The sequence below is a fragment of the Puntigrus tetrazona genome, unplaced genomic scaffold (assembly GCF_018831695.1).
Source record: "Puntigrus tetrazona isolate hp1 unplaced genomic scaffold, ASM1883169v1 S000000006, whole genome shotgun sequence".
Classification (NCBI taxonomy): Eukaryota; Metazoa; Chordata; class Actinopteri; order Cypriniformes; family Cyprinidae; genus Puntigrus; species Puntigrus tetrazona.
In genome coordinates, this window is record NW_025047686.1 from 345,366 (window position 1) to 360,834 (window position 15,469).

The 15,469-nt window shown below is 39.3% G+C and overlaps 1 protein-coding gene and 1 pseudogene across 1 annotated transcript; both read right to left on the reverse strand.

Annotated features, from left to right (window-relative positions):
- Nucleotides 1-3,416: 3,416 nt before the first annotated feature.
- On the reverse strand, nt 3,417-7,185 carry LOC122332223 (cytochrome c oxidase subunit 7A-related protein, mitochondrial-like). The gene is made up of 3 exons (XM_043229521.1): nt 7,027-7,185; nt 5,985-6,119; nt 3,417-3,947 (listed from the first exon to the last, which is right to left on the reverse strand). Exons 1-3 carry the CDS (start codon nt 7,096-7,098, stop codon nt 3,804-3,806), a joined length of 351 nt encoding a protein of 116 aa, XP_043085456.1. The 5' UTR covers nt 7,099-7,185; the 3' UTR covers nt 3,417-3,803.
- Nucleotides 7,186-10,555: 3,370 nt separating this feature from the next.
- LOC122332180 lies at nt 10,556-15,202 on the reverse strand (annotated as a pseudogene).
- Between the last annotated feature and the right edge of the window lie 267 nt (nt 15,203-15,469).

The following is a 15,469-nucleotide window of genomic DNA, read 5'->3' on the forward strand; positions in this document are numbered from 1 at the left end:
ATTTCAGCACAGGTCGGGTCTCACCAGAGCTTTGAAAAATGTAAAAATGAGAAGCTTGGAAAGCTGCAGAATGAAGGGAGAAATGGGCCAGACGATCACCGACTGACTGATCCGGTCATTTTTATTTAGCTCACAGCATTATACACACATACCCTGCAATTTACAAATACATGCAACAAAATGCACAAATATCCCACAACCCATTATGATGATAAATTGAATAACTGTGGCTTACCGTGATGTTTTGGACTCTCACTCTGACGGCACCCATTCACTACAGTGCATCCATTGGTTTTAAGTTAAAAAAGAAAAGTCATAATAGATGCACTTTAGGTACCTGAAAGAACTCCTACGTCCACTAAATATCATCCCTGGTTTTTATACCGTTTCATTGTATGCTGCACTGCATTCCAACCTCGTCAGAGTCACCGAACACATTTATTTTGGAGAGTACTTAAATCAAAATCACAAACACAGTTTAACCACTAAAGACTGTCACCACAGGGACTTTCTGTGCTAAGCACTTCTGCACTTACACCGGCTGAGAGCCTTTCCAAAAATTACACACAGGAGACAAATTATCATTAGGTAACAGCGTTCCCTCTGGGTGGCAGGAGCCAATCATTTCTGCGAGGGAACAAATGAGAAGGTCTTCAGTTGACTGGTACAGATAGTCTCTACTTCACAAGAGGTACAGACCTGTTTTGCCATGATTTATTTATAGAAGACCATACAAGAACAGAAAGATGCTGGCTATGAGGGTATCGGCTCAGACAGTTAATATAGATTTTTTTAATGACAGGCCTGTAAAACGTCTCAATCTGAGGAAGGGAGAACAAGAACCAGGTTTTCAGTGCCATTTAGCTGAGGCTATAATACTTATTGACTTTAGCCACTACTTGATTTTCTCAGAATCTTGACATTGACAACTTTATCATGATATTGCCACACCAAATGTTTTTTTTAAGATCCAGTCCTTCAAAACATAAACCAAACCCTTTAGACATTTTCTTTGGGACGGCTTCCTGAGCGCGTGCTTTTAATGAATGACCTCAAGGACACATTTTATTAAAAAACGTAAATTGCACACAATGCATCACAATGTCGTATATAGAGTAAATACACCGGGGAGCAGAAACGCAGTGTGCCGCGAGAACACAAGACAGCAGATGGTCTTCTCAATTAGCGTGTGTCAGTTTCACCTGCATTAGCCTTCCTTTGTGTAGGTGAGGTCAGGGTAGTTGTTTGTAGGGGCTTTGGTTTTTACCAGGCTAGTTATCACACCCAGTCGGTTGCTATGAGAACCGCTGTGGCTGTAATCCTTCAGCAAATAAATGATCGTGTCTCATAGGCATTAACAAATATGCAATTATGCCGTACGGGTCGATAGCAAACAGAGATAAGATGGCATAAATAACACTAATGACGCTGTTGTCTGGAAGTTCCAGACTATCGGTCTAATGGCAACAAAGGCCTGTGTGACCAGGGCACCGTGTTCTGTCCGGCTGTAATCACTATCTGGAGAGATGGGTCCATCATACCAGTCTTGTATGATTACCCTGCGGCCTTCGGCGACTGCAGGCGGTGGCAATATTGAGCATCAGCTTTTGTGCACCGCACTATTATTCAAACAGAGATAAGAGACGGCAAGCTGACACGCATGCAAGGATAATGGATGATTCGAAAATGGCTAATGGGAGATACAACATTTAACATTCAGGGATTTTTATTTTTAATGTTGTTTTTGAAGGCGACTGCCACGAGAATAATTTTTAGAAAAAAACAAAAAGCCAAAGAACTGATTGCTACTAGATAGAAATATAACCCGCGTGTGTGTGTGTTATCTTTTAATATCTTATCTATAACAGTGATCCTCAAATCTGAATCTCGAGATCCATTTTCCTGCTGTTTAGCTTTAGTCCTAATGAAACGCACCTGAGCATGCTAATCAGTGTCTTCAGGATCATTAGGAAATCACAGGAAGGTGATATTTATCAGGGTTGGAGCTAAACTCTGCAGTGCTTTGGACCTCCAGGGTAAGATCTGAGGAACCCTGATCTATAATATATATATTTTTTCTTTTGAAATCTTCTGAAATTCTTTCCAAATTGTTATCTTTCCACATATGAGGACATTATTAGAGAATTCACAAGTCTGGATGTCCTGTAAAGAGCACATTCAGAGCTTTTCAGAGATACCAAATGATTGCTTGTTTCACCATGACCACTCCCTTTCTTGTCTTCAAAAATGTCTGAAATTAATGTAGCGACACTATTATGGAAAATGATTATTTTGTAATTATTTAAATAAAAAAATTTTTAATTGTGTGTCAAAACAGGACGTTGATTTCAGACATGTCCTTATGTGAAGACACAGACACTAAACACTTATTATACAATTTGGGAGCCATAGCAAATGAATAGGGAAAGAAGTTATATTTCAATATTCTATTGAATATTATGAAAATCTGGTCAATTATTACTACCATTATTAAACTCCTTTTTTTCACTACATGTTGCCCCAAAACATTAATATGCAAAGTAAATAATTATAATTATGAAACCCGTTTATGACCATTTTACAGAAAGAAAAATGTCGAATCATTATAGTTGAGAATTATCTTTATACATAAACTTTTGTAAAAAAAAATGTAAAATAAATTATAAATATTAACTTGGGTCCTGATGTCCTCAAACAAGCACATGGCACATCTTATGAATTAAATATAATTTTTAACATTATTTTCAATGCTCTAATCCACGGGTGTCAAACACAGCCCTGCAAAGACATGAAAAACAATAATTTAAATAACTGTTTTTCTCTGGTATTAAAGGTCAGGTTCAAATCTCTTCAAAACATTTTTTTTTAAATCACCGTTGGTTAACATTTGAACCACAGGCTTGAGACGCGAAGCGATTGTATGTTAAGTAGCTTGGGTTAAACTTAACTGCGTATTAAAGATTCAGGGTTTTAACTAAACCTTAAATGCAACGTTTGGCAGAAAAAAAAAATCAATACAGCACTGCTAGGAATCCAAGACAGAAGCTTATTTTGCATTTTACAAAAACATAAATCAATAACGTCCATAATGCAGCACTGTTAGATTGTGCCAATTTGCAATTTAATGTCAAGAATCGATAGAAATGTTAATTCCCTATTTGCCTGACCCAAAACGCATCTAAATGTGACTGATAACGTTGTACCCCAAGGAACTAATCTAATATCAGTGAATTATAGGTTTTGAAATGCTTTTATGGATCGATTAACACTAATAACACTTACAGTCCCATCAGACTCATATCCTGTATGATGAGACAGAGCCCGAGACCACAGGATGTTGTAGCTAATAATCGAATGCCATCCAGACTGTTCCGGCTCACACAACAGATGACACGCAAGAAGGTTCCTTTGTTCACTTTTACAAACAAAATAGATTTATTCTGCCAGGTACACATCGCAAGGACATCATTTACAGGCTCTCTGTCATTCACTCAAAAGATACAATCTGTTCATCAACGTGTGCATCACTGATATCTCTGATTGTTAAAACCAGACCGTTAAGAGAAACAACTGCCTGGAAAGAATGAGCATGTGAGGAGATGATGATTGACCACGCTGTAATAAACGGACATATGCAATGAAATCAGATTGATGGAGATGTATTTGTGTAACCAGTGAGTGAGATCTAAATACTGGGGTAAATCAAATAATTCGGTCACATTCTTTTTAGAGCAAAATGACAAAAGTCCAACCAAAATAATTACAATATATTTGATAATTACAAAGGGAAGGTGAAGGGCAGGTCACTGTGGTTTTCGGGGCTGGGCAGCGATATAGAGCGCCATTAAACAGTAGAGGGTGCCGCCAATCGTCAAGCCCATCGTGGTCCTATACAACATTTTGTCCATGACTCCACGCTTCAGGTGAACCGGGGCTCCATCACCTTTCTGTAACAGGTCAAATTGTTTAAAAAAACGTTGTTTTTTACAAAATGAGAAAGAAAGAAGTATATACACATATAGCAGTCCATGTTGCAGCAAATACATAAAATGTTTAAAAACAAATCTATCTATGAGGAACAAGTCCTGCAGAAATCCAGAAGCAGACTAGATAAGAAATTAGATTTATTTCAGTCTAGGACTGGGCTGATAATAACGATTAATCAATTGTGATTGAGCTTCTTTTTAATGAACAAAAAGTCCCTAAACATCACTTGTAGTCTGCCTATTATCCAATAATTGAAGTAAAGTTTGTACTTTTTTGATTATGAATGAATTATGGTTCATTTTTAATATGAAGAATAACTTCAAGCATTAAATAAGTAAAAAAAATATATAATTTTGACAGTCTTTTCATATAGTTTTACAGATCTCCGTTTGATTAGGAGTATGAAGATGAATCAATCATCTTTTCCTGTTTATGACTAGTTATAGTAAAAAAAAAATGAAAGAACACGAAGGTTTATTGAAATGGTACAAATACTGAATGTGTGTTGCATCCATTTCAATCTTGGAAAAACATCAGTAAACTATAGGTAAAAAATGTCAAAATGCTACATTTTCCTCAGATGAGGATCTTGCTAAATATATGCACTATATCACATTTATTACACTTTAATTTGATAGTCCACTTTAGACTACTAACGATGAGTAACTACATATCTACTAACTCTCAGACTGTTAGGGTAGGTTTAGTATAATAAGTTGACGTGTTATGTTGAAGACCCATTCAAATAAAGTATCAGATGTTATTAATTAGACTCATACTCTACAGCTCCATGTCAACTAACAGTCATTAAAGTTAAGGTTAGTAGAATATCTGAAGTATCACCGATATCCATTACGAACACAACCTATGACAACCACCTTTTATTGTTTATACAACAGAATAGAACACAAACAATTGCCATTGTTAATATCAAAATTAATTTGTAAAGTTTTCCTACAACTCACTATGAGTTGAGTCGATTTTTCAAATAATAAATATCAGTTGAATCTGAATGTTAATTTTAATATTATTGTAACATGCCAGCTGTATAGTTCTCAGCATTAGATTGGAAATCTAATTAAATCAAATCAAATGATGGAATAAAATTGTAAACAGTGTTAATACCCAACTTTAAATGAACAATATACATTTAGTTCAAATTAATTTATTTTAATTGTTTTTAATTCTAGAGAATCAGTTAAGGACTATGCATCTGCTAATGATCTGTGATGCTAGAAATTTAGGGTAACACTTATTTTATGTTGCACTTGTTACAGACACATTACATAATACTTGCATCATACATTAATACAGGCAAGTAACCTCAAGTCAAACTCTAATTCTATCCCTAATAGGATTGTAAGTGAAAGTAGTTAGTTAACATTGGAGTGTCTATTTACACATTACACAACGTATTGCGATCATGTTTTTACACCATCGACGTAGGTTTGAATCTGCCTTCGGACATCATAAAAGCATTTACGTTCAATAATAGCAAATGATCAAAAAGTTGAAAAAGTATTGGGTAGGTGTAGGGAGGGCTTTATTGTCCCAATAAGGGCGTCAACCATAGCATTATTTAATCATTTGAATCAAAATTAACATTTACACTCGAAGTTGCATTCTGTTTTATGATGCACTTCAATACTAAGGTGCAGATAATGTGCACCAAGCACTTAAATAATGATGCTCTTTTCAATTGGTCTAAACAGAATCCATTGCCTCCGGCGATTTAATATTACGGAGTATTTAAATGTATAATAGCAAGGGCGCCTTAAAACCTGAACGTTTTTCCAATTATAATTTAGAGTTTGCATTTATAACACTGCTTTCAGCCTTTTGTTTTTCTCAGGTGTTGCAACATGTGAAGCCGTTTTAGGACTGATGCCAAAAAACCGTTTTGGTTTGCGTCCAATTCCAAAAAAAAAAAAAAAGTAGACCTTTTCTGTTATGAAACATCTAAATCGCTGACTTGAAAACAAAACAAGAACCAATACCTGGAAAAGCTTCTGCAGATCAGGGATTTTGTTGATTCCCATGTAGTGAACCACTGACTCGGTCTCAGATACGAGCTTGGTCGGTAAAGCAAAGACCATAGGAGGAGCTTGAGAGGGAACCGTGGGCCTCAGCCCCTGTCAGGACAAACACAATGACATAGATGACATTAGGGCACACACAAATGACTACTACCATTATTTATGCATTTTAATAATAATCCAGACCCCTATGCTGGCACTGTCCTCTTCTGAACTCAAAAGGACACAAATACCTAACAAAGGTCACTCAGCACCAGTATCTCACCTAAAATCACCATAACACTAAATCATCTAAACATGGATACACTAAAACCAGACATCCAAAAAATAATTCTCTTGTAGTGGGTCGTCCTCTTTGGAGGTTGAGATATGGTCAGCATGAATTGTTTTATTACGGAAAAGTGCTGCATGGAGATTTGCTCAAAATGTTTCCTTGTCTGTTTGATGGAAGAACAGCCGAATGTAAGGCATCAATGAACGACAAGAGTTCTTTGAGGCAAGTCACAGACTGAATAGACAAGGTCACGGCGGAAGACTGAAGGTAAACATAACCTCTCAGTCATGCTCAGTCTAAAAGAACGGAACGGGAATAAATACAGCTGTCCTTGACATTAAACACACACACACACACACACACACACACACACACACACACACTTAACTTATCTGGTACATTTTTTTTGCTTTGTTATGCTTCCTTTCAACATCTGGCTTTCGGGAGCTCAGATGAATTGTGATTATCAAGCTATACAACACGGCTGAGGCCATATTACAACTCTAGCGTCGGTTTTAAATCAGTCGGATTCATTACGGTTAATGACGAACTAGCCCGCGTTGCGCTAGTTATAAACAAAGGCAACCTTGATAGTAAATCAAGGGTAGCTGAGTTTATCAGCGCAATAAAAAGGCAGCCTCGCGCAACGGCTGAGGTGTCTGAAGCGCTTCCTGTGAAGGTCACTTCAGTTTCTCGCTTCTCGTAAAACAGCAACACAAGGCTGAGTACCTGCGGGCTGTAAGCGGACGCTGCTGTGGCTCCCGTTAATTTTCCGGTTACTCCGCTGACCTTATAGTACATTTTTGTTGATAATACCGTCAGTCACACCGCAGACAGGATCGTGTCCCACCACCTGCTCTCTGTGCCCGAGACTGAGAGGACCCCGGCGGAAATTACGTCACTTAGCAGCCCGATTCTTGCCCGATTAAAAAACCCGTCACAACCTACTAACTTCAGGTTTTTGTTCAGTATAATATAACATTTCTCCACAATATCGTTTTATTTCAGAAAACGACCTTTCTTTTTCTTATTCTACACTTGTTTGAGATTTATAACTATAATAAGGTCCGATTAACATTATTTAGAAACACAAAAAAGGACTATGATTTAGACATTTTTGTCTTGTAATATATGGCTGCTGAAGAAATGATCAAAAAAAATGTCAGGTTTACATAGCATATGAAATAATGTTTTATGTAATTATTTGGAAGAGCAGTAAATAAGACCACAAAACAGGCATTTATTTTGTACTATTTATTAATATCCAGTGTTCAGTGAACTTCAAGACCCGCTTTAGCTAACACAGAGGCAGATTCTAGTTTATTCAAAATAGACTTCTATTTAAAAATACATTGAAAGCTTACAGTAGCCCTACCAGTGAATGCAGAGAAAAGAGGAAGGAAAAAATTGCCTAACTGTAGTTTACAGCAGGATTTCAAACACTTGTCTATAACTAAACATTACTGGGCTATAAAAATCCCTACAAAAAGCTCAAGTCATGTGTAATAAGCCCAAGCTATTATATCAGTGATACGCAACATATGATCATAATGCACAATTGTTGTTACAGCAATAATAAAATGTTCAATAATAACAATAAAAATCTAACAGGTTTAAATGGGTTGTGTTAGCGTACAACACAGAGCCATTATTAAAACAGAGAAATATTAAAATAAATACAGTAAGTAAACAATAAAATATGTCCATTGAGACCACTTTTTGTGTCACATGAAGTTGAAGAAGTCATATGATGGTGTATAGTGTCAAATGTGAATTTTCAGTGCACATTAAAAATGATAATAATAATAATAAAAAACTGTTACACATTCCTCCAGGACATCGCTTGCTGCTGTTCTGAGATTTTAGTAGTGAAACGGATCACATCCTACTGACAAACTGAAAGATCTATTGGTTTAAGAGATGTTATAATCCATATGTTAATGGCTGTTAGCTGTCATGAGCTTTTCATTAGAGCACTGATGTATTTGCATGTAAAGCAAACCGGTTCCCTTATGCTTATCATGATTAATGAAGCAGTGGGATGAAAGTGTATTAAGAACAAATGAGTGGCAGCTGACATCTGCGGTCTGCAATTAATTTCAGGGATTTCGCTTATTTTCACTTTCACATTAATTTCGGGTGTTGTTGTGCGATATGTGAGCCCAGGGAGCCTGTGTCTGGAGTGATCTGAAGGCACACTGGAGAACACCTCAGCGTGATCTCTTCAGGAGGTTTAATTAATGAGGAGGAAATCTTAGCACATTTTGGTCTGACACATTTTGCTTCCTGTAACCCAAAAACGGAATGCATCTATTTCCAATCACACAAACTTCCGTTTATAAATTCACAAAAGCCATTGCTGCAGTGGGTGACTGCTGGTTTCCATCCATAAACTGCTGTGAGGAATATGAATAAAGATGATGATGATTAGTGAGAATGTGGTAATTACCGAGGAGAGAGGCACTGCACCTTGCACAAGAGGAACTATTCTTAGAAAAGGTGAAAGTTTGATGCTTGCTTTTCTAGTCTGTATTTGGCGATCCTGATTTCAATATTAAGAACTGACATATGTAGCAGATATTTTGGCCAAAAAACCTAAAAAACGTTTTGCTAATGGGAAGATATTTTGTACACACACACACACAAAAAAATAAATAAATATAAATAAATAGATAAAAATAAATAATAAATAATAATAATAATAATAAAAAAATATAAAAATATATATATATATATATATATATATATATATATATATATATGTGTTTTTTTAATTATACTGATCCAAACAAAACGAATGACATTATTATTGCACTGTTAAATAGTGTACCATATCATAGTTATAATTTTATTATGTATTATGAGATGTATACATTGACAATAAAATGTTTATCGTAATAAAAACGAATCATGTAGTTCATAACAAAGTATAAAAATGATGCAGATTTCTAAAATGCAAAATGTTTCAACATGAATCTGTTTTACTTCTGTGCTCTGAATATTTACACGTGTAAAACAACAGCATATTCAGTGAGGAAAATCTAGCATAGGACCTTTTTATATCTGATATTGGGAACCATAATGGACTAGGTGGTTGAAAGGGAGGATTTGAAAGCAAAAGCAAACAAAAAAATCAAATTGGTGGATCAAATTGTTAAGACTTTTTGGGAATCTGGAATAATATGCACAGATGAATGTGCCCCAAGAAAATAAACAGGGTCGATATTCCTAATGACTTTTCCCTAACTACTGGCCTCCATTTAAAAATGTAAACAGGCCAACATTATTTACATGCTTTTTGACATCAAATAACTCTTTTGTCACAATTTTACACACAGTTTTTCATTTCCTTTATGGCCCTCCCATGATGCACATAAAGAAATGCGTTGAGACAAAAAAACCCAGATAACGGCACATTCTCTCTATGTTCCCTTAAGAGCATTAAGGAACATAAGAGCCACAACAACATAGAGACAGCAGTGAGTCGGGGAGAAGTGGGTGTCATGGGTGACTCCATGGGAGAGATGGCCTTGAGGTAGCTGTGTCACTAAAGATCTCCAGAACCTTGCTTTCTGAGCAGCTCCAGGGTGCACAAGCCTCAAGGCATCTCAATCCCGTGTGAAAACTGGCAGAGCGGTAGAGGACATTCATAGGTAGAAGATTGGGAGAACTCTCTGCGCTCTGCTTGGTGTCATCCAAAACACCCGACTCTCCATGACAGCACTCTCTCCATGGCATGTTATGTTCCTCTCAGCATAGCTGCCCACACAGCTCTCACTTTATCCTTGTAATTCTCAGTCTATTCCGCTCATTATGTCCCACTACCTCTGGAGGTTTGCTGTCACACTGAATTGAGTCTACACAACAATTTAGCCTGGAAAGAGTATGCAGAAAGTGGAACAGATTGATTAAAATTCATGTTTTGTAATCTATTGTCCTTTAAAAAAAGAAAAGAAAAAAGAGGCTCTCAATATTTTAAATGCTGGAAAAGTGGTACTGCTTTAAAACTTCATTGCTTATAAATGAAGGCATCATCAAAGAAAGAAAGGTTCCTGGGCGACAAGATGATTCAATTATTTCTCTCGTATCTTCTTGCCAACACTGTGGGCTGCCTAAGTGGCATTCAAAGCGAAATCCTTTGGAGGAACGCCACACGTATAAGGTAATGAACAGATCTCTGAGAGAGCCGGGGCTTGAGTCTTTTCAAGGCCTCTGAAAGTTTCCCTCCTGTCAAGGACACCTGGCCTTAGTGATACCGTCACCATGGCAGCCTCCTCCAGCCCCTTGAGTAACAGATACAGCGCATACTGGAGCTCGGCGGCGCTGATCTGGAGACGAACACGGCAGATGGAGACCTTTCGCCAACCGTTGATTTCTTTAGCGGGAAGCTAGAGAAAGAGTCAGTTGAGAACTCTGCGGACAGGCTTGGGTGCAGCGAGCCGAGCGGAACTTGAGTTCGTGGTAGCACTGCACAAAGCTGTGGTAGATGAAGGTGATGGGAAGAGCCAGCAGCACTATTCCGCTCACGACGCACAGGCCACCAGCTACACACGTCCCGGCACAGTGATGGGGTACATGTCTCCATAGCCGACAGTGGTCATGGAGATAATAACCCACCAGCAGGCGGCAGGAATGCTAGCGTATTCCTCATTCCCGGACTCCAGATCCAGACCGTGCTCTAGAAGTTGCGCCAGCGCTCCGAATATGGCCATGGCCACGCAAATGAAGACCAGGAGCATGACCATCTCACGGTAGCAGCGCTTCAGCGTTAACCCTAAAGTCTGGAGCCCTAGGAAGTGTCGCGCTAGCTTGATGACCCAGAAGATTCGCATCATGCGTAGCACTCTCAGCGTCACGCCGGCCCTCTGCAGCTGAGAGTTTTCTCGGTCAGAACCGGTCATGGTGACAGAGATGTAATAGGGGGTAATGGCCAGCAGGTCTATGATGTTCAGCGGGCGTCGCACAAACTCACACTTGTCTCGAGACACAATGAAGCGCACGATGCACTCTGCCGTGAACCATCCGATGCACACCGCCTCAATGATCCTGGACAGGTGCGCAGTGATGGGGAAAGAACAGAAAGACAGTTTGAGAGAGAAAGAACGGGATAAGGAACACATTCTCATTAACAGCATCAGATGTTTCATTCAAGGTGCCAAAGTTGGAAATAATTCAAAGCCATTTTAAAGTTTTCACTGAGATTCGTCATCTTGAATGATTTACACATCACTCCTTTGAAAAGCTGACTAAAAATTTCTGAGGCTACGAGGTCAAAAAGCCAGAAATCGCTTTGGGAATGAGCTGGCTTCGTTTAGAATTGCACCTCTGTTCAATAACATGAGGTTGCGCCTATAACTTTAATGATGGCTTAGAATACACGAACTGATGAAATTACACAAATAAATAAATGAACAGCTCTTTCGTTGACTTGTGATCCAAACGAGCATTAACTAATTGCTAACTGAAACAAAAGCAGAGTAAATAAGAATTTGTATTATGTGAAACTGAAATACTACTGTCTTGAAGCATTTTGAAGTGCACTCTGCTATTTAATCCATGCAGCCGCTTGGAATCCCATAAGGCCTAGCAACACCGTTTATGGAGTAATGCCAATATTGATCACGGTATTTGTATTCTTCTCAGAGTCTAATGATGACAGTAATGATGTCTGATGAAAGCCAGACAGGAAAAATGGATTGAAGTGCATTCACAGAACGCTAGTAATTGTTGTGACTGAGTAAAAAAAAAAAGTACACTAATATTAAGAAGATCGTCAACGCTTATTGTCTTCACGAGTTTTGGCATTTTGTTCAAGCGGTTGCTGGGGCTTAAAGGGTTGGATAAATAACTAAAATAAATAAATAAAGGCAAACCATTCCAGTTCAGAGCCCTGTCGATTTCGCTCTGTTTCAAAAACCAAATAAGTGTAATTACAAATTTGATTTTGAAGATTAGAATTTTGAGCTGAGAACTGGTGGAACAGATCTGGCAACAGAGAGCGGAGTTTATTTCTCTTTGGTTCTCTGAAAGAGAAACAAGTTGCTGTTTCAATACCACTTGACAAGTTGGACATAAAAACTGTTTTTCCATTTTAGACGCATTCAGATTTCATTTCTTTAAAAACACGGAAACGACTGGTGTAGCCTATTTCTGTTCCAGCGTTTCATACCCCAAAATAGAAGCGCAAAATGTCCCATTTTACATCAAGTGGAATGAAACCCTAGTTTATATTCAACAAAATTGCCTGACGTTTTCCACGGCAGACGTGTTTTTCTGACAGAAGTCAACTTTGAGCTGGAATAGAAGCGCAGCGGAGGGAAAATGGAGACGTTGAAAGTTGTCCCCAAAGACATAATCACTCATACTAATGACAGCTGAAAAACAAACCTGATTTTTCAGCAACATAGACCATGTTATATTTTGTACACACAAACACACACAGTATGGAAGTTTGCTCCTCAGGTACCAGTACCTTCAGAACAGTCCACGTGGCAGTTATGGATACGGAACAGACAAACACAGGTTAAAAGGATATTAAAAACAAAGAAATTTGCTAACATTCTAGTTCTTCTAGTGGTTCTTCATAAAACCGTTTCTTGCAGGTTTCTAACCACGATATTCGACTCACCTTTTTGCTCATTTTTTCATTAATTAGCTTTTTGTTTAAAGCGGCTTTAAAGAGGGTCAGAAACAACGGCTTAAATCATTTCAAACAGCTGACATTTTTTGCCGTTTAAGAATCCGTTTCTCCACGTGACCTACAAAACCGCTGCCTCTCAACCTTCGTTCAGCGCCTCGGGAGAGAGACAGCTCTATCTTCCTCAGAATAGTGCGCTTTCCAGCTTCGCCCGGTTTTAGCTACGCACACTACTACCGAGCTCACAATCAGTGAAAATCGAGGAGCTTTGAGGCGCTTTCAGTAGGCTATTTGTCGACTAGACTATGAAACCTTATGACTTCTTTTCATGCTGAAAGATAAAGACAGACATTTAGGAAATATGACAACATGACAAGTATGCACATGATACAGAAGACCGTGAACAAGTGTGGCTGTGGGCGTGGGTTTTATATTTACAGGCGTTGCTTTGAGGAATAGGGAGACGCGTACACTCGATGTGTTCTTGTATTAAAACGGCTGGACGAACAGCTTGGATTAAAGCGACTGAGATGTGTTTTTAAAAGCTGAATCGTTTTTGACCGCACATGGCACGAGACACCACGCAACAGACATCGCCGGCTCCTTTTAGCCTAGAACAACTAGTGCAACCGACCACATGACAAACTCAATGAAATAAAAGGAATTATATTGTTTTTAATAAAATGGAAGAAATTGCACACTGCGTATCATCTCAGCACACAACTAACCACATTTTTATGCAGATTAACTTATGAGAAAACCATATTTGTCAGGTAAATATTAATTATATCCATACAAAGCATAATAGCCTATATAAAACATCAAATATTTTTTAAATAATAGTTTAGTCGGGGATGTGAGAGCACAAAGTTATAATGAAATTCATGGCATTGTGATGGAAAATAAGAAGGATGAAATGTCCAGGTGCTTAATGGATTATTATAAACAGGTTAGACGGCCATCTCTGGCCTCTTTATTTTCAGTATCTTAACATTTTCAATGCGCTATGTTAGAGTTACAGACACCATCTGTTAATGTATATGCATTGTATTGGTTTATATACAAGACTCCTTTATTTCAGGGATCCTTTTCCTCCTTATGAGCTAAAGTAGGCCTATTCAGTAGTAAAGTTATTAGAGGAGATGAGAAGCATTGGGCTGGTCGTGCGGTTTTAACACGGAGGCACGCGTAAAACAAAACAGCTGTCCGTATGCGCGCGTGAATATTACATTATAATGCCTCGCGTTTTATTAAGAGTTCTAATTGTCAATTGCTCTTTAAAAGACATTCAAAATTTGTGAACTATTCAAGACACCCCACGCAACGTTTCGTCTGCTATGCGCGGCGTCTAGCTGTTTTTGAACACAAGAACGCATCCAGCGTACACGACCCCTGTGAGATGTATCTATTTTTTTATATATATAAAAGTTAGGAAGTTTAATCAAGAAAGAAAACATAAATACCCGGATGGATGCTCTAATGAGTCTGTGTACCTGTGCTCTTCCACCATGTTGCTCTCGGCAGTTTTCCAGTCAGGAAGAGTGCTCGCGCAAAGTATCACCATGGACACAATGACAAAAATCACCGACACGGACGCCAAAATTTGCGCGGCCAGGGAGGAGGTGGGCTCCTCGAAAGTCCTGCGCATTCGCTCCAGCCACTTCGAGTCCCGCTTCCCGTTCGAGGACGCGTCCGTCCTCGAGTCGTCGGCCGCTCTGTGGTGCTCCTCGGTGAAGTGAGTGTACGTGTCGGACATACGGTCGTCGAGCCTCCGCTGGCAGCAGAACTCCAGATGAGAGCTCCAGCCCCCAGTAGATCATCTCGTTGTAAAACGACAGCTCGCACATATGCGGGACGAAGCGCAGCTTGCCGTACTTCACGTACAGCATGATGAAGCCGAACGCTTCTGAATGCCTGTCAAAGAAGAACTCGTTCCTCTCTCTATCGTAATCATCGCACACTTCCAGCACTTCTCTCTCCGAGGCGCAACTGTGGAGACGACTCACTCTCCTCAAAGGGAAATCCTTGATTACGTCCTTTGGAAAAGCGTACTTGGTGCCACCCACGTTTAAGATACAGACGCTTTTGCCGAACTTCATTTTTGCGAACTTTGAAATCCTGGAGCGCAGATGAAAGTCATGTTCGGCGGGTCGCGGCAAACGCTCCCCGGCTTCGGCGCTCAAAGTTCACGCTTCCCCCTTCTTCAAGTGTCCACCACGCGGCGTGGGAAGCGGCCGGAGATAACGCCGTTCCTCTCGGCGTCTTCGGTTTGGAGAGAGAACTCGCGCGCTCGCGGTGCGCCTGTACCTGCGCGTCGGCTGCGCCGCCGATCTCCACTCAACGCACGCGGCATCGCGAGGGCACTTTGGTTTCCGCGACGCACCGAATCAATCCCGACCTGCGAGCGATGCACCAGGCGCGAACGGTGATGTTATGCGTGCGCGCACACGCACGCACGCACGGCTCCAGAAGTACTCTCAGGTCTCTCCTCTCGATGTTCTGCCGTCTACCCACAGATTACAGGAGACGCTTGTG

Excerpts from the sequence above, each read along its gene's own strand:
- LOC122332223 (XM_043229521.1), bottom strand. The coding sequence starts at position 7,098 with ATGTACTATAAGGTCAGCGGAGTAACCGGAAAATTAACGGGAGCCACA. Across the intron at positions 6,120-7,026 it reads CGTCCGCTTACAGCCCGCAG|GGGCTGAGGCCCACGGTTCC; the intron begins GTACTCAGCCTT and ends TTGTCCTGACAG. Across the intron at positions 3,948-5,984 it reads ATCTGCAGAAGCTTTTCCAG|AAAGGTGATGGAGCCCCGGT; the intron begins GTATTGGTTCTT and ends GACCTGTTACAG.